General features: G+C 43.5%; 2 protein-coding genes across 6 annotated transcripts in view; one reads left to right on the forward strand and one right to left on the reverse strand.

Moving 5' to 3' along the window:
- gucy2ca (guanylate cyclase 2Ca) overlaps nucleotides 1-9892 on the forward strand; it is a 23099-nt gene extending 13207 nt beyond the window's left edge. The window contains exons 16-27 of the mRNA XM_056407785.1: nucleotides 292-378; nucleotides 656-788; nucleotides 3548-3685; nucleotides 3792-3880; nucleotides 4021-4112; nucleotides 4524-4682; nucleotides 5150-5348; nucleotides 5586-5760; nucleotides 7779-7877; nucleotides 7995-8089; nucleotides 8200-8276; nucleotides 8608-9892. Of these exons, the coding sequence (XP_056263760.1) occupies nucleotides 292-378; nucleotides 656-788; nucleotides 3548-3685; nucleotides 3792-3880; nucleotides 4021-4112; nucleotides 4524-4682; nucleotides 5150-5348; nucleotides 5586-5760; nucleotides 7779-7877; nucleotides 7995-8089; nucleotides 8200-8276; nucleotides 8608-8815 (1551 nt within the window). The 3' untranslated portion in view covers nucleotides 8816-9892. The remainder of the gene's footprint in view (nucleotides 1-291; nucleotides 379-655; nucleotides 789-3547; nucleotides 3686-3791; nucleotides 3881-4020; nucleotides 4113-4523; nucleotides 4683-5149; nucleotides 5349-5585; nucleotides 5761-7778; nucleotides 7878-7994; nucleotides 8090-8199; nucleotides 8277-8607) is intronic.
- Nucleotides 9893-10532: 640 nt separating this feature from the next.
- On the reverse strand, nucleotides 10533-17652 carry plbd1a (phospholipase B domain containing 1a). Of its 5 annotated transcripts, none has more exons than XM_056407789.1 (11): nucleotides 17546-17652; nucleotides 16781-17003; nucleotides 15935-16018; nucleotides 15400-15541; nucleotides 14219-14356; nucleotides 13658-13802; nucleotides 13135-13335; nucleotides 12710-12850; nucleotides 12443-12628; nucleotides 11741-11847; nucleotides 10533-11629 (listed from the first exon to the last, which is right to left on the reverse strand). In XM_056407789.1, exons 1-11 carry the CDS (start codon nucleotides 17613-17615, stop codon nucleotides 11453-11455), a joined length of 1614 nt encoding a protein of 537 aa, XP_056263764.1. In that variant the 5' UTR covers nucleotides 17616-17652; the 3' UTR covers nucleotides 10533-11452. The 5 variants fall into 5 exon arrangements, with proteins under 5 accessions (XP_056263764.1, XP_056263762.1, XP_056263763.1 ...); XM_056407787.1 differs by having other exon boundaries at nucleotides 10533-11300; nucleotides 11452-11629; nucleotides 12443-12850; XM_056407788.1 differs by having other exon boundaries at nucleotides 10533-11300; nucleotides 11436-11629; nucleotides 12443-12850.
- Nucleotides 17653-17851: the final 199 nt, after the last annotated feature.

The raw sequence follows: 17851 nt of genomic DNA on the forward strand, positions 1-17851 counted from the left end.
AGACAAACAGGGTTTAAATACACAGGGAGCTGCAGGTGATTGGACACCGGGGAACGAGACACAGGTGGACACAATGAGGGCGGGGCTAGCAATCACACAGGAGGAAACAATCAGGACCAGGGCAGATGATCACAGGGACAGAAAATGCAGGGAAACAGAAGACATGAGAGACAGGGATTTCAAAATAAGACACAAAACAAGACACAAAGACGCCGGATCATGACATGTTCACTGAACCGATGAAGGTAGAGTGGTGAAAGTGACACGATATGAACCTGTTTCCCCCCCCAGCACATTCTGAATGACAGGATCTCATACCCGGATGAAACCTTCATGGACAACGAGTTCAAGACATCAGTCATCTATGACATCGCAAAGGTATTGTTTGTTTTTGTTACCAAAGGTTTTTTTACATTTATTTCTCCACCAATTAATACCATTATAATATATTTTTTAGCAACTATTTTCCTGATGTTTATTAAAATGTAGTTTCTTCGATGTTTCTTAATAGGCATAGTCGTGATTTGTTGAATGTGTTTCAAAGACAATCAGTTGGTTAATAGTGTATTTTACTTTCGTGGGGGATGTTTAACATAACAACTCTGAATAACCATCCAGGTCACCAGTGTCCTCCTCCTCCTCCGTGTATGTACAGGGCATGTCCTATCTCCACTCCAGTAACATCCAGGTCCACGGTCGCCTCAAGTCCTCCAACTGTGTGGTCGACAACCGCATGGTGGTCAAGATCACCGACTTTGGCTGTCACACCATCCTGAAGCCCGGCAGAGGTGAGTTCATCACCTCCGAGGTACATCCTTGATCTAAACACTCCGAGGAGAGTCATCCTCTCCTCTCATCTCGTCTTGTCTCGTCTCCTCTACTCTCCTCTCGTCTCCTCTACTCTCCTCTCATCTTCTCTACTTTCCTCTCGTCTCATCTTCTCTACTCTACTCTCGTTTCCTCTCGTCTCCTCTTGTCTCCTCTCGTCTTGTCTCGTCTCCTCTACTCTCCTCTCGTCTCCTCTACTCTCCTCTCATCTCATCTTCTCTACTTTCCTCTCGTCTCATCTTCTCTACTCTACTCTTGTCTCCTCTCGTCTCCTCTTGTCTCGTCTTGTCTCCTCTCGCCTCGTCTCCTCTACTCTACTCTCGTCTCATCTTCTCGACTCTACTCTCGTTTCCTCTCCTCTTGTCTCGTCTCATCTAATCTCCTCTCGTCTCCTCTCCTCTCGTCTCGTCTCCTCTCGTCTCCTCTCCTCTCGTCTCCTCTCCTCTCGTCTCCTCTTGTCTCGCCTCCTCTCGCCTCCTCTCGTCTCCTCTCGTCTCGTCTCATCTACTCTCCTCTCGTCTCATCTCGTCTCGTCTCCTCTCGTCTCCTCTCCTCTCCTCTCCTCTCGTCTCCTCTCCTCTCCTCTCGTCTCCTCTCGTCTCCTCTTGTCTCGTCTCCTCTCGTCTCATCTCGTTTCCTCTCCTCTCGTCTCTTCTCGTCTCCTCTTGTCTCGTCTCCTCTTCTCTTGTCTCGTCTCCTCTCGTCTCCTCTCGTCTCCTCTCGTCTCCTCTCCTCTCGTCTCCTCTCGTCTCCTCTCGTCTCGTCTCCTCTCGTCTCCTCTCGTCTCCTCTCGTCTCCTCTCCTCTCGTCTCCTCTTGTCTCCTCTTGTCTCGTCTCCTCTCGTCTCCTCTTGTCTCCTCTCCTCTCGTCTCGTCTCCTCTCCTCTCGTCTCGTCTCCTCTCCTCTCGTCTCCTCTCGTCTCGTCTCCTCTCGTCTCGTCTCCTCTCGTCTCGTCTCCTCTCGTCTCGTCTCGTCTCGTCTCCTCTCCTCTCGTCTCGTCTCGTCTCCTCTCCTCTCGTCTCGTCTCGTCTCCTCTTGTCTCGTCTCCTCTTCTCTCGTCTCCTCTTGTCTCCTCTTGTCTCGTCTCCTCTCGTCTCCTCTCCTCTCGTCTCCTCTCGTCTCCTCTCGTCTCGTCTCCTCTCGTCTCCTCTCGTCTCGTCTCCTCTCCTCTCGTCTCCTCTCCTCTCGTCTCCTCTTGTCTCCTCTTGTCTCGTCTCCTCTCCTCTCGTCTCGTCTCATCTACTCTCCTCTCGTCTCCTCTCCTCTCCTCTCTTCTACTCTCTACCTGCTGCAACGAGCTCAGTCGCACCTGGATGGAACCGGTGTCTCTGTGAGAGTCACTTTCTTTGACTTCTCCAGTGCATTGAACACCATCCAGCCACTGCTGCTGAGTGAGAAGCTGCGGTGGCAGTGTGGACGCGTCCACCATCTCCTGGATCACTGACTACCTCACAGGCAGACCACAGTTTGTCAGAATGGGGCGTGTGCTGTCTGGAACGGTGGTCAGTGATGTTGGAGCCCCACAGGAACTGTTCTGTCTCCTTCCTCTTCACCCTGTACACCAGTGACTTCCAGTACAACACGGAGTCATGCCATCTGCAGAAGTACTCTGATGATTCTGCAGTGGTCGGGTGTATTAGGGATGGACGGGAGGAGGAGTACAGGGCAGTGGTGAGTGACTTTGTAAAGTGGGCGATGAGAATCACCTGCGGCTGAACGTGGCCAAGACCAGAGAGATGGTGGTGGACTTCAGGAGGGCGACAGCTCCTCCACCTCTGAGTGGCCTGGGAGTGGGCGGGGACATGGTGGAGGAGTACAAGTACCTGGGGGTCTCCATCGACAGCCGACTGAACTGGAAGGCCAACATCAACGCTGTGTACAAGAAGGGATGAGTCGACTCTTTTCCTGAGAAAGCTTGATCCTTCAACGTGTGCAGCAAGATGCTGGAGTTATTCTACCAGTCGGTTGTCGCCAGTGTGCTGCACTTTGCCATTGTCTGCTGGGGGAGCAGCATCGGAGCCGGTGACACCAGCCGTCTCAACAAACTGGTTAGGAAGGCTGGCTCCATCATCGGCTGCCAGCTGGAGCACCTGGAACAGGTGGTGGAGAGGAGGACGTTGAAGAAACTTGTGTCCATATTGGACAACCCGGACAACCCGGACCACCCTCTCCACCACCTCCTACAGGGACAGAGGAGGACTTTCTCCAGACGTCTCCTCACGCTCCGCTGCCACAAGGACAGATACAGGAGAACATTCCTGCCGACGGCTATGAGGCTCTATAACAGATCACCTCTTGCCAGATCATAATATTTACACTATGTTGATCTGAACTTCACACATTTCATTTATTTACACAACACACATACACACACATTTCATTTTCATTTACACTACACACATACACACACTTTGCATTTTGTACACTGTCTATATTTAATATTTTTATATTTAATTTAATTTGTCATTAGTATTGTGTATTGTGTATGCATATATGTTGTATATATACATATATATTTTATTTTATATTTTACTTGGTATACTTCTTGTATATATCAATATCTTTCATCCCTGTTTTTTATCTTTTGTTTTATTTTTTATTCTTGTGTGTTTAGTTTATTGGTGCTGCTACTGTTACGACAAATTTCCCCTTGGGGATGAATAAAGTATATATCTATCTATCTATCTATCTCATCTCATCTCCTCTCCTTTCCTCTCAGACGTGTGGACTGCCCCGGAGCATCTTCGTAAAGATGGGGTGTCTCAAAAAGGCGACGTCTACAGCTATGCCATCATTGTTCATGAGATCGTGTTGAGGCAGGGTCCGTTCTACACGGAGTGCTGCTCTGATCCTGCAGGTAGGCCTCGACGATCTGGCAATCCATGAAGCTGCCAAACGAACCCTGTCAGCTTACGACAGTTTACACACCGGATCACATTGATTGTCTTTATCCAATCCCTTAGAGAAGATCTACAGAGTGAATTACACCAGTGGGATGAACGTCTTCAGACCGGACCTCACCTTTGACGGCGCATCAGAAAAACAGGTGGAGGTAAGAGAGTCACACACGCTGATCGTGGTTTATACAATAAAGCTGCTTGGACTCATAAAAGTAAGATAAAGAAAGCCATACACTCCCTTCCTCTTTGTCCCTCTTTGTGTGTGTGTGTGTGTGTGTGTGTGTGTGTACAGCTGTTCATGCTGATACAAATCTGCTGGGATGAAGACCCAGACAGAAGGCCAGATTTTAAGAGAATAGAGGTCACTCTGGGTAAGATTTTCGGGTACGTCCCCACCACACATTCATTTAATCAGATTATCAATTATTTCACTAAATACACGTCATGGCCAAGTTTAGATGGACACCAGAAAACGTCTGGCCTGTGTAGGACAAGCCAGTCAGGCTATACCACAACAAACTTTAAATAAACGTTTTTGTCTAAATTTGTGTCGATACTGTACTCTACTAAACTGGTGTAATATATCACGGCTTACATCATATGCTGTGGTGTTAAAATGTACAATAATTAGAACTAAAACTATGAAAAATGGGAATGTCCACATACTTCTGGCCCGGTTGTGTGTGTAACCCTGTTCATTGAGGTCCTGCTGCACTATACTCTTTTATTGTGATTCATTCATTCAGTCACACAAACAGTATTTGTAATGTTGTCTATATTTTTCTTTTGCAACAGTAACCGGCACAACCAAGGCAGTGAGACGTACATGGACAACCTGATCCGCCGCTTGCAGATGTACTCCAGAACTCTGGAGCATCTGGTGGAGGAGAGAACCTCTTTGTACAAAGCGGAGAGGGACAGAGCGGATCACCTCAACTTCATGCTGCTTCCTGGGTACGCTTGTGTCTCTGCTGAAAACATCTTTTTAACTTGTCCTATAAAGGACCGAATGTTTATTGTTTCAAGTGCCCGAACTGACAAAACAACAAACCAGGAACATTTGTTGAGTGTGTTATATATTTGCCTCGTATTGAAGACTTTTTGATTCATCTCCTTTTCTTTCTCGTTTATTTTTCTTTTTCTCCATTGTGTCCTGAGGGTCTTTCACATTTCATGAATCCTGAAAGCAGGAGACTTTTTGAAAGTTTTTCGAGCAAAAATATCCAATTTGGTACCTATTTTCCTAATTTTTGTCCTATTGGTAAAAATAGTCTTTGTCTTTCCTGTCCCTGTTCAAGGCAAAGCGTTATCTGCATGTACCTGTGATACTCCCTTAGCTGAACATAATTGACAGCAATTAAAATGTCTTTAAAAGCGATCAGTTAACAGCAGTATGTGTCACTACCCCCGTGTGTCCTCAGCCCAGTGGTGCGTTCACTGAAGGAGACGGGCAAAGTGGAACCGGAGCTGTTTGAGGAGGTGTCCATCTACTTCAGCGACATTGTGGGATTCACCACCCTCTGCCACTACAGCACCCCCATGGAGGTGGTGGACATGCTCAACGACATCTACAAGAACTTTGACAGCATCCTCGACCACCACCACCGTGACGTGTACAAGGTACATAAGTCAAGCGGGCGCTGGCAGCACAGTGGGGACAACTTATTATCTCTATTTCTGGGTGTATACCTTTTTGTATTTCGAAGACCGATATATTGTGCGATAACACTTAGATTTTAAATTGTTCAATTATAATCTAAAACTCTGATGATCAAGTTTGTGTTTTCATTGTTCACGGAATACAGCTAATGATGAGCTCAAAGGTAATAATGAAGCTATGCATCTTTTGCCTCTTAGGTTGAAACGATAGGAGATGCGTACATGGTTGCCTCAGGTTTGCCCAATCGCAATGGTGACAGGCATGCGGTGGATATTGCCCACATGGCCTTGGACATTCTGGCATTTGTCGGGACCTTTGAGTTGCAGCACCTGCCTGGCATCCCTCTGTGGATTCGGATCGGTGTGCATTCAGGTAACAGTCATGAAATTGTCTTATTTAATGCTTATTCTTGCCCATACACCTCACTTAGATCAATAGTGTCTTAATTAATTGGCACAAATGGAATATAATATGCAAAACTGTGTTTTCATTAGTGTATAAATGACCTAAAACTAAGAATCGTTATGTTGTATTTATGCATGAACGAATACTCAAATGGAATAAATTATTTAAACGGAAGTTAATAAAATATAATAGAAGACTACATTTTATTACTACTTTAAAAATGTTTAACTCCCCTTTTCAGTTCTCAATCCAAGCGCATTATTTCCCATTTCCACCCCACCATATTCTCTTAAATGAGAACAACATAGCTACACATTCAATTCAATTCAGTTTATTTGTATAGCCCAATTTCACAAATTACAAATTTGTCTCGGAGTGCTTTACAATCTGTACACATAGACATCCCTGCCCCAAAACCTCACATCGGATCAGGAAAAACTCCCAAATAACCCTTCAGGGGGAAAAAAGGGAAGAAACCTTCAGGAGAGCAACAGAGGAGGATCCCTCTCCAGGATGGACAGATGCAATAGATGTCATGTGTACAGAAGGACAGATCTAGAGTTTAAATACATTCAATGAATATGACAGAGTGTATGAATAGTTCATAGTAGGCATATTCCACGATGGAGACCTCCACGATCCATCAGGCAGATGGCGGTGGGGAGGCGGAGTGGGCGGAGTCTCAACAGGCCAGTGGCGTAGTTGGTAGCAGGAATTCCACGACCCAGACCTCGATGATCCATCAGCAGATAGGATCTATCTATGTCGTCTCATAGGGTCCGATGACTCCATGAGACGTGAAGTCAAAAGGACTCCGGGGAGAAAGCAGAGTTAGTAATGTGTGATGGCGTGATGAAAAGTCATCTCTAAGGAGAGAAAAAAGAGGAGATAGGTGCTCAGTGCATCCTAAACGTCCCCCGGCAGCTATAAGCCTATAGCAGCATATCAAGGGGCTGGACCAGGGCAAACCTGATTCAGCCCTAACTATAAGCTCTGTCAAAGAGGAAAGTCTTCAGTCGACTCTTAAACGAGGTGACTGTGTCTGCCTCCCAGACTGAAGGTGGAAGCTGGTTCCAAAGAAGAGGAGCTTGATAACTAAAGGCTCTGGCTCCCATTCTACTTTTTAAGACTCTAGGAACTACAAGTAGCCCCGCATTTAGTGAGCGCAGCTCTCTAGTGGGGCAATATGGTACTACAAGCTCCTTAAGATATGATGGTGCATCACCAATCAAGGCTTTGTAGGTTAAGAGAAGAATTTTAAAAGTGATTCTTGATTTTACTGGGAGCCAGTGCAGAGCAGCTAGTGCAGGAGTGATGTGATCTCTTTTCTTAGTTTTAGTGAGAACACGAGCTGCAGCATTCTGGATCAACTGGAGGGACCTAAGAGACTTATTAGAGCAGCCTGATAATAAGGAGTTGCAGTAATCCAGTCTCGAAGTAACGAACGCGTGAACCAATTTTTCTGCATCTTTTTGAGACAAGATGTGCCTGATTTTTGAAATATTACGTGTCTGTGGGAAAGACTCAGACAGGAGTGGGTAAATAATAACATTATTAAATTTAATTCAGTTTTCAATTCGGTTTATTTTATATAGCCCAATATCACAAATTAGCCTCAGAGGGCTACAATCTGTACACATATGACATCCCTGACCTTTGACCTCACATCGGGTCAGGGAAAACTCCCAGGCTTCACATTATGGATGTGAAAGTAATTTAAAAACACATAGGTAGCCCACACCTCATGATGCTCCTGACATCTAGTGACTGAATCATATAAATGAGCCAAAGACAAGTCAGATACAGCCAGAAACACCTTCCTCATGATCATAGGTGTTCTAAGTAATCATAGGGTTGATTCAGCAATGTCAACAAATGTGTGAGCACTCAGAGAATAAGAAGGGTGATGACGACGGGAGAGTAAAATGATTTTAAAATGATGAAATGAAAAATCAGATTGCTTGTTTGTGTGTATTTGTGTGTAGGGCCGTGTGCAGCGGGAGTGGTGGGGAACAAGATGCCCCGCTACTGTCTTTTCGGAGATACGGTCAACACTGCATCACGCATGGAGTCCACGGGCCTGCGTAAGAGACAACAAGCATCTTAACACAGTCACACTCTGGGTGCTTCAGGTGCAGCTTCTGATCTTAAGAGAGCTTTGGGGTTGACCCTGATGGTTCTCCGTCATGTCGTCTTTCCAGCTCTGAGAATTCACTTGAGCCAGTCTACCATCAACATCCTGCAGAGGACAGACTGCATGTTTGAGTATGAAGAAAGAGGAGAGACGTACTTAAAGGTGGGTTTGCTTTAACTTCTATACTCATCCAGGTGTTTACGTCAAACGTAAACCGCACAGAAAGTGTCCACTGCTCTCATTCCCTTTGACCGTTTGTTCCTGACCCTCAGGGTAAAGGCAAAGAGATGACATACTGGTTAACAGGAGTGACCGGGGGGAAATACAACCTGCCGACACCTCCAACAGCGTGAGTAAAACACTGTCTCCTTTAGTTAACTCCATTGTGAGAGATACACTCATTCCCAACGTCCTTCCAGCTCACTATTGATGTAAACTGGGTTCAGCTACAAAGCAACAGTGAGCGTGTTCGACATTTGGGACACGATTCCTAATAATGCAATGGATACATGAATGTATTCATGATCAGCATTTAACCTAGCACAATGTAATGCAATTATTACCCACCCTAATGGAGCAGAAGCAGACATTGTTCAAGCTGGACAGGGCTTGTCATATTAACATAATTTTTCATTTTGTCACCTTTGCGTCCATAATCCCAAATAATCCTCACGTTACAGGGAGAACTTCCAGCGGCTCCAGCAGGACCTGTCGGAGATGATCGTGTCCAGTTTGGAGAGCCGTGGCGATGGGAGCGAGGGCTTTAAAAACAGGAAGACCCTGTCCACCAAAGTCCATCGGGGAGAGACTAACAGCAGCCTGCAGAGGAACAGCCCGCCGGAGTACTTCCACCTGGCTGTCACTGACAACCCCAGCTCGTACCTGTGATGAGGAGCTTTCAGTACAATATGGCCAAGGAGGAGACGTCATAGAAGTACATCACAGCACCTGAATCAGCCCTGCTGGGTGTGTTGGCGTGGCAGCGGAGCCGCCGTGAGGACCAGCGGGCGTGTTGGAAGTGAGCCGTGTGTGTTGATGTAACGATAAACGGTCGAGCAACAGAGTCTCAGTTGTCTCTTTACCCTTTGACGCGTCATCCTCTCAACACCCATCCTTCTGACACGAAATTAACTGTTTATTAGTCGATGTTTTGCTAAAAAGGAACAAAGTCCACCCTAAGATTTGTTTGTAAATCTCATTCAAGATGTTTTTCAAGTTTTATTGTGGAGGAATAGATGGTTTAAATGGTTAAAATAAGGCTCCTCCTCTTTTATTGTGCTGAGCTGACACATTTCAACACGACATTCTTGAGATAGCATCACTGTGTGTACTCTACATTATCACATGTATGTTATGGGAATAAGAAAAGGAACAAACCAGCCCTAAGAGTAGCAAACAAATATACAATATCTACCAGTGTATTTTGATACTGTCACTTTAGGGAGCCAACGTTTTGCAATTTTACTCATAATGGCTATACATATAACTATTTTGTGTGGATATTTCATATATAATGTTGCAAATAAAAAACGGCATGGGCTCATGCCTTCTTTTAATTAGTAACACACAACCATCACCATCTCCTGGCCTGTGGAAAATGATAAGTCACAGGTAGTTATTGTCACAACTACATGGATCTTATGGGAGTCATATCAGAGCTATTAAAACACACGGCTTTCTCAAAGTAATCCAAATTGAATGAATGTACTCCTCTTGACTTTTCTTTAAACAGTTCTCCGTTTATGTTTAGATGCTGCCTGCAGGAAACTTATTGATTGAGAAAGTTTGACACTATTTACCATGTAAATACCCTTTTCTGCTTTTCCAAACTGTACTTGTCACAATATAGCGGAGATCTGAGAATATTTCTCTTTCACACCACAATGCTACCTTGTTTTCAGAACATCAGAAATATCTGTAAGGATTTTGGTCTTGTTTTATTAAATGATGTTTAAAATATGGCACAAGATCAGAGCAGTTTTTTTGTTTGGTCTTTTAACAACACTTTGTAATAAAGTAGAATAAACTATACACAGTCTTACATGGTATAAGGACACCAATCTACAAGAAAACATGAACGTGAAATCAAACACCAGTAGAAGAAAATGACTTCAAAAACAACAAAGGAAGAAACGGTCGAGGTAAAGAAAAGAAAGATATCCAAAATGTGGATTGATTGAAAAGTCCCCACCCTGAGTAGAGTACATGCAGGAAGCCCGACACGGTTTTAGTCGTGACGAAGAGTGCCACCCAGCTCTGTGGCAGGAAGCGGGATCCTGTGTTCCCTTATGCCGCATGCAGGGAACCCGCTGCGTTTCTCTATTCAAAGTACACGACTACAGACTTGTGTTCTTTTGGAGTCTGGACTCCGGAGGACGGGAGGACGGTCTTTCTGCGATTGGAACAGCAGCTTACTTGATGACGTCACCACATCAGCTGTTCTTGCTCCCGAGTTTACTCCAATTATTCACTGTAAATAATTTGTTTGTCCAAAAAAATATGACAACCCTGCTTTTTTCATAATTCTTTAAATATAATTATTATATTTTGAATTATGTATATATATACACACAATTGTGTACAAAATAAAAACATATATATGCTCAAGATTAAAGATAGGACTGTGCTGGTACAACTGCCAATCTTTAATACAAAATTAACACATGAAATGGTGGCATTATACAGATATATCATATTACATAAGTAACAACATTTGTGTAATAAATATCAACCTGAGATATTTAAATTCTGCACAGAAATAAGAAATAGAAACATATGAATAACAGCACCAGAGAAGAAGACAGCCTTGTGATTTATTAATTTACCATTGAAATGATGTTTTACATCCAAACATTTAAAGAAAAGATTTCATATTTTCACTGATCTAGTGCATTCGTTCTGCATATTATAAAATCATCAAGTTGCTCTCAGTGGTCAAGGCACAAATGGCTGCAAGTATAAACAAACAAAAAACACTCCTGTATTGCAAATAGAAAATCACGAGACATAAAATCTGATTGGCAGTTTAACATCCTGCATTTTATCAGGTGGAAGGAGGTACTGTTAGTCAAAAAAGTTAAAAAAACAACACTTTAAAGCATTTCTTGGGTCTCAATTCTGAACATTAAAATGTTCTCACAGATTTTAAATGAAATGATTGTCTGTGAAGTCCCTATCTCCATTAGTGGTGAAAGCCTTTGCTCTGGCCGGATCACAAACTCACCGTCTGTGTGCGACATCGCCGAGGACAAATCCAAAAGGCACACAACATTTGTATTTCTGGAAAGTGAGATCCACAAACACACCTGCGGTTACCCCGTATTGCCATGGCCGCCGCCAAAGGGGAAGGACGTGGAGGTCTTAGAGATTGTAACTGGAAGCAATAATTTAAACCAAAAACATCAGTGCGTAAACAGATGTGTGAATCACAAAAGGCACATCAGATTGTACCTTGAACTCATCATTCCTGAACTTTGAAAGCACCAAACAGACAGAGTCTCTCACTCACACGAACACAAGCACACCTCATGGCTTGAAGAGCAGAGGCTGCATCCGGATGAAGGTAAAGTTGTAAAGCTGCGGCAGACCCTGGTGGCTGATGCTGCTGAATTCATCCCAGAAGAACGGCGGGAGTCCGTCCTGTGTCGTCGGCCCGTTCACCGCCTCCACACGGAAGTCCCCGGCCATGAAGAAATCTGTCACCTGGATGGAGGACAACACAGGAACCGGAGAAACTCTGAGCTCAGAGGGTGTTCGATTTGACACGCGACGCCTCTATCGCGATACGAGATCACCATGGTGACAGAGCGCTACCTTGGTGTCGTAGCAACCTGCTGGTGTCGGCTTCTCTGCTCTCAGGTCGGCGCGGCAGCAGATGGTCTTGCAGGGCTCCCCCTTGGAGTATGGGTCCTTCTTGTAGTCTGAAAAGCAACAGACGAACAACTGATAACAGCTGATAAGTACATCTTTATTTAAAATGTGGGCCTGTGAACTGTAATGGTAACAAATAGTAATGTCATATTATGTGAACCTATAGCTGAGGTGATCAGTCGTTTATTGGGAGAGTGAATTGGGGCAGATACAAGTTCTCGGGGGCCTGATCAAGATGAGGACCTTTCAGGATGTAGGAGAGGACTTTGTCTTTGAAGTTGTCATATATTTTAGAATCAACACCTGTGTTTGTTTGACCGGGGCCAAGAGGTGTAACCTGAATCTGTATAAAGTAGGCTGTGACTGTTGTATTTCGTTGAATCTCGTATCGCAGAGTTCCCTGAGAGCTGTGACAGACTTTTCTTCCTTGGAAGGATTAAAACAGATGAAGGTCATTTTGATTCAGAGACTTCATTCCTTCTTTCCAGATTAACAGAGGAAAATCTTCCACGACAGAACAAAGACGTCAACGTGTTGGTTTGATCATCGGGCCTTGTGAGAACATCGGAAATGCAGGTTCCAGTTGATATGGAGAACCAGCTGAAAGCGAGTCAGAAAGGACCAAAAGGAGACGGAGCAACACACCGTTAGACCTCATGATGCGCTTCAAAGAGTCCAGGTCCTTCACGTCCGCCTGGTCCCGGCGGAAGATCTTGGCTCTGGAACAGAGATCGTAGGAGAAGTCTTCTCCGTGCTTATCCCACATTTCTTCATAACCACTCAGCTTGTAGATCTTGTGGTGGAAAGGAACGTTGTAGGACGGCCAGTAACCTTTGGTAAACGGAGGGAAAGAGAAACTCTGCACATGAAACAAAGACCTGAGAAAAACAGGATCAAAAGACGCGTCGTTACCTCTGCGCAGCGCCTGCGTCTGGTCGGAGTACTCCACCAGCCCAGGGATCTGCTCCACCACCGTCAGAGCGCCGTCATCAACACTGAGGCCCAGCTTCACTCGGCTCCTGTCCAACACCATGTACTGGTTGTTGTAGGTGCCTACACAACAGAGCCAGAGCTATCATCTTTAGTTGGTTACAAGTTTGTGATGAAATAAATATTATACAAATTGTATTAAAGGTATTCCAATGGCTGCCTGCGAGGTATAATTAACAAATTAAAGATCCAATACACTGGTATTCTTTGGAAAAAGTATACATCCATTTCTATTAGTTTAATTATCTTTATTTAACTGTTATTGAGCTATTTATTCATGGTGTACTTGAGTGTCTATTCATGTCTTTTCGTTAATATGTAACTGTGCAAAATGTATGCTCCCTTACCAGAGTTGTGCTTGGAGAATGTTTTTGCCCACTCTTCTCCAGTCTTTGCCAAGCTGTGCGCCAGCCGGACCCTCTGCCACGCCAGGAGGCTGTCGGGGGTGACCGTGTCAAAAAGGGAGGCGTTAAAGACATTGTTGGTGGTCTGGGTCATCATCAGACCACTGCCCAGGAGGTAGAAGTCATCCATAGACACAAGGAAGCCTGAAGAGGAAGATTAAGCTGAGGCCATTACTGGCACACACACAAGCCGCTGTGTGGAAACTGATTAACTAAACTGTGTGGAAACTGACACCTAAACACTTTAACATTATTTGTTGTCCGAGCACTTTATCCTTATCTTTATATTTATCTTATCTTATACTTAAGTTCACTATTGCTGTCGCGTTGATTGTTGTTTGTCATGTCTAAATGTTGCACCTTCCGCCAAAAAAAATTCCTCGTTTGTGTAAACATTCCTGGCAATAAAACTGTTTCTGATTCTGATTAAACTCTTGTCATGGAGAATTCCTGCGGGCCTTCACACCAGGGTAGCTGCTGAAGGACAGTTTCCCGGTGGCTGTGTGGGGCTCGGTGATGTGGAAATCCCAGTGTTTGTAGATCCGCATTGTAGCAGCGTACGTGTACCAGCTGGAGTGGGCAAACAAGAGGTTCTCAAAGCCGGGCAGCATCTGAGAGGGGATGGAAAACAGGGAAGTGTGGCTGTTTGGTGGTTACCAATTGAAGAAAATGTCAGTCTTTAAATTACAGGAATATGTTAATCAAACCGAGAGGGTTTTCTATTTGACGTATTAAAATGTCCTCTTGGATTTCAAGGTCAGTATTATCTTGAGCACTCAGCAATGCAGCGAAAAAGAAAAGGAAGCTAAGGATATTGTTGATGTCAATGAATGAATTACTATGTTGGTGCAGCTACATCATTAATTGTAATTCAAGTATGTGTGATTCGATGTCAATTTCACAATTTAAAAAAACAAACATACTTTGCACGAGCAATAAGAATGACTAAATGCTGCACTGATTTATAACATATTGTGAGCAGGGGCTTTGAGGAACACTGCCTACTCGACGTGTTTTGACCTCTGACCTTGATGAGAGCAGAGCAGTGGCCCATGCCAGGAAGCTTGAAGTTTCTGAGAGGGTTGGAGGTGGGGACCAAGGCTGGGATCAGATCCAGCAGGTCTCCCACTGCATTCAGGAACTGGACGGCAAACAGGGACAGCGGCTGTGGGAAGAAGGCCAGATAAACAGCTGTTGGTCAGCAAATGATGAAGAGGGGTCAAATAAATGTTTAAAAACAACTGATGAGTGAATAAATTACTGAAAAGTGAAGCAGAACAAAGTTAGAGCTTATTATTTCAAAGTCAAACTTTGCAGAGAGAATGTTAACATATTTTAATATGATTTGAGAGAGTTTTAAAACTTTCAACTGTCTCATTACAAACATATGATCATCCTTGAAGTGTGTTTTTTCAATTCGGACGTGACATTTTTATATTATTTCCGTGTGCCATCTTCATTTACTCTTACCCAGTAACATATAGACTGATATGTACACATCCGAAGAAAAGAAAAACATGTTTAAAAGGGTAACAAATTAAAAATGATTAAAATAGCCCAAGTGGTTGCAGAGATAAAGCCTTTTTAGTTTAGGTATGCAATTTTTGTAGCAGAGGCCTAAAACTCGCATGGTGCTGAGAAGGTTTAGAGATATTTCATACCAAATCTAAGCTGCAGTTTAACTGTATGACAATTAAGAGAATTATTGATTGTAACATAACAATATTGGCCCAATAAGTGTTGTTGTGTACTTTTAATGTGGCTCATAAACGTACCTTTGGAAAATATGTTACTCCTCTTGCTCTACAACACACACGTACACAAGGCATATAATATACAATCCCTCGTCCCTTTAGACTTTAGAGTAATAATAATAATAATGTGATATGAGGGCACAAGTTTGGTTTGAGTTGGCGGTTCCTCTTGTCAGAGCAGTATTTAAAGACGTTTAACGAATCTTAAAGTGGACTGGATTATTACATTTTATATTTATTCCTCATCAGGACACATTATTGTTTTATCTTCACATATGCATACACTTTAAAACAGACTTTGAACAGTTGCAGGTGGTTATTCTGTATTTTCCTATTAATTACTACATTTCATGCATGTTGATTTGTTGTCTGTTTTTTGTCTCCCATGCTCATAAAACAGTTTAAACAAGAGTTGAATTGCGATGATAAGATAAAGTGATGTGCCCTTTCTTACCTTTTGTCCATGTGTCTTTGCCCAGTGTGCTACTCCTGCTTGCAGCCCATCCATCTGAGCCACGATGAAGCCTGCGTGTTTCCACAGAGGATCCGAGCTCCGGTTCAGTTTGACCTGCTCTCTGGTCCATAAGTCCTGCTTCCTACACACCCAAGAGTGACCTTAAATATTATGAACATTCACAGTAAAACACCTCAAAGTAAAGAACCAAACACCGAGTTCATGACCAAAAGCTCTGCAGACACAGAGCCCAACAGACACAGTGCATGTTACTAAACCCACTTGAATTGAGGACAACATTGCTGTTCTCTGGTGAATTGTATGATGTAATCGTCTTTGGAATGAATTACGTTATTCTCTGGTCAACAGCATTGAGAAAGTTAACAGAGTTTAAATATCTGGCTACAGTCTGAGCTAAACGGAGCTCTGAGAAGAGGATATGAGGGGTGCTGACTGTCCTGTGTGACTCAGGTTGTGTCCTGGATGCGTCTGCTGCGGTCTGAATTTATGGAAGGAAAAAACGGAGCAGACTCACGTCATGAAACTCTGGAGTGGGCCGAGGATCTTTGGGTCGTGGATCAGCTGCGGATACATGTTGGCATAGTGGTCTATCATCTGCCTGGGGAGAAAGAGTACGTATGAATTCTAAAATAACGTAATCACAATGACAACAATACAGTATTTACAATGTTTAAACAGTGTGTTTGAAAATGTTTTATTAGTCAGTAGTTTATTATCTTGAGAAGGTGACAAAGGTCAAAGCTCATCAAAGTGTCTCATCTCCAAGACACATCCTGATCAACATACCAACCAACCTTTTCAGTGAAAGCAGGACAGCTCTGGAATGCCCTGCCTCTGAATATACGCACTAGCAGAACATTTTACTCATTTAAACACGGCCTGAAGAACTGGCTTTTTACCAGTCAGATGTGTGAGCATGAACTGTGACTCCCTCCTCAGTGATTGTGTAAATAATTATTGTTTTTATGTCTTTTTTTAATTTAATTTATTTATTATTTTATTTGATGTTTTAATGAAGAGGCCAGTATTTTATCGTAACCTGTATGTTTACTGCTTTTCTATTATGTTACCGTGTTAACCTCTTACTCCTTTAGTGAAGGCTGTAACATCTGGCCACAGGGACCAAAGCTGAAATTTAGCCTTAGCTAACGTTAACACATTTACCCATGGGTTGATTAATGTGTCCGGTCCCTGTACAAATAAATAAATAAATGAAATGAAATGAAATGAAACAAATCACCAATTTGATTACTGATATTTGTTTTGATTATCAGATGTTGAAATACAGCCATGAACCCCTTAGAAAAAGTTGAGGACTCTATAGGAAAAGTGAGCCCGACAGCACATTCATCACTCTTACTGGGCGCTGAGGAAGCCTTCGAGGTAGCCAGCCAGGAAGAAAGTCACCTCATCAGTTTCAGGGGTCTTCCCATACCCGGCACGGATCTCTAGGACACTCCAGCCTGTACGTGACATTGTGTCATTCAGATAACCGTATGCATCCCCTTCCGTCTCCAGCACTCCTTCCTTCAGCACGACGACCTTGTCTTCGGGGTCCCAGTACACTGAGGCCGTTGTCACCTCTGAGAAGAAACCATGCACCATTGCAGAAAGAGGGCATCAAAACAAAATGGTTATATAAGGTCACAAACAGTCATGGAGACTCATGGCTGTAAAAATGATAACAATAATAAAATGGGGACATTAACTCCTAGACAAATAATCTGTCAATAAACTTATATTACGCTTATTAAGGCATTTAATTGCATGGCAGTATATCAGTCCATCTGTATCTTGCATTGCGTCTGTAAAGTTTAGTTTGAGAAACATACTAAGGGGTCAGAAGACTAGATGTCTCATTTACTAAAAACATCTCACCCTGCATGTCTGAATTTCTTCTTTCTCACCTTTCCTCATCTAAATGTTTCTACATTTAGGTATATCAACAACAATTAAAGGTTCAAACTAAACATGTCAGTGGAAGGAGCCCTCGTGAGTGTGGGGATATTACCCTGGATCGTAACGACATTTCAGGCACACCTTAAATCATAATAGCTCCTAGAGTCAGTCAAAGGTGCACCAGGCTTACAGTGAAACAACAACACGTGGTTTAATATCAACTTACTGTCAGCGGAGGCGAAGCTCGAAGCCACAATGAATAACAGAAAGACACACAGCCTCATTGCTAAACGCATCGCTGTGGAAATGCCGTTCAAAGATACTCTAACTGCAGACGTGGCTCACGGCGAAGAGAAAATCTGATATATGGCGAAGTGAGAGTCCGAGTGAACCCGAGACTTGAGCGCAGCTTTTCCTGATTGGCTGCTGAGGAAAGGGAACACGTGACAAGCCCTTCTAAAGGCATTTGCTTTTGCAATTGAGAACGACACTTATGGTAAGTGCCATAAGCAATGACAATAGCTCATGTCCA

This window comes from Pseudoliparis swirei, chromosome 23 (genome assembly GCF_029220125.1).
Source record: "Pseudoliparis swirei isolate HS2019 ecotype Mariana Trench chromosome 23, NWPU_hadal_v1, whole genome shotgun sequence".
Taxonomy (NCBI): domain Eukaryota; kingdom Metazoa; phylum Chordata; class Actinopteri; order Perciformes; family Liparidae; genus Pseudoliparis; species Pseudoliparis swirei.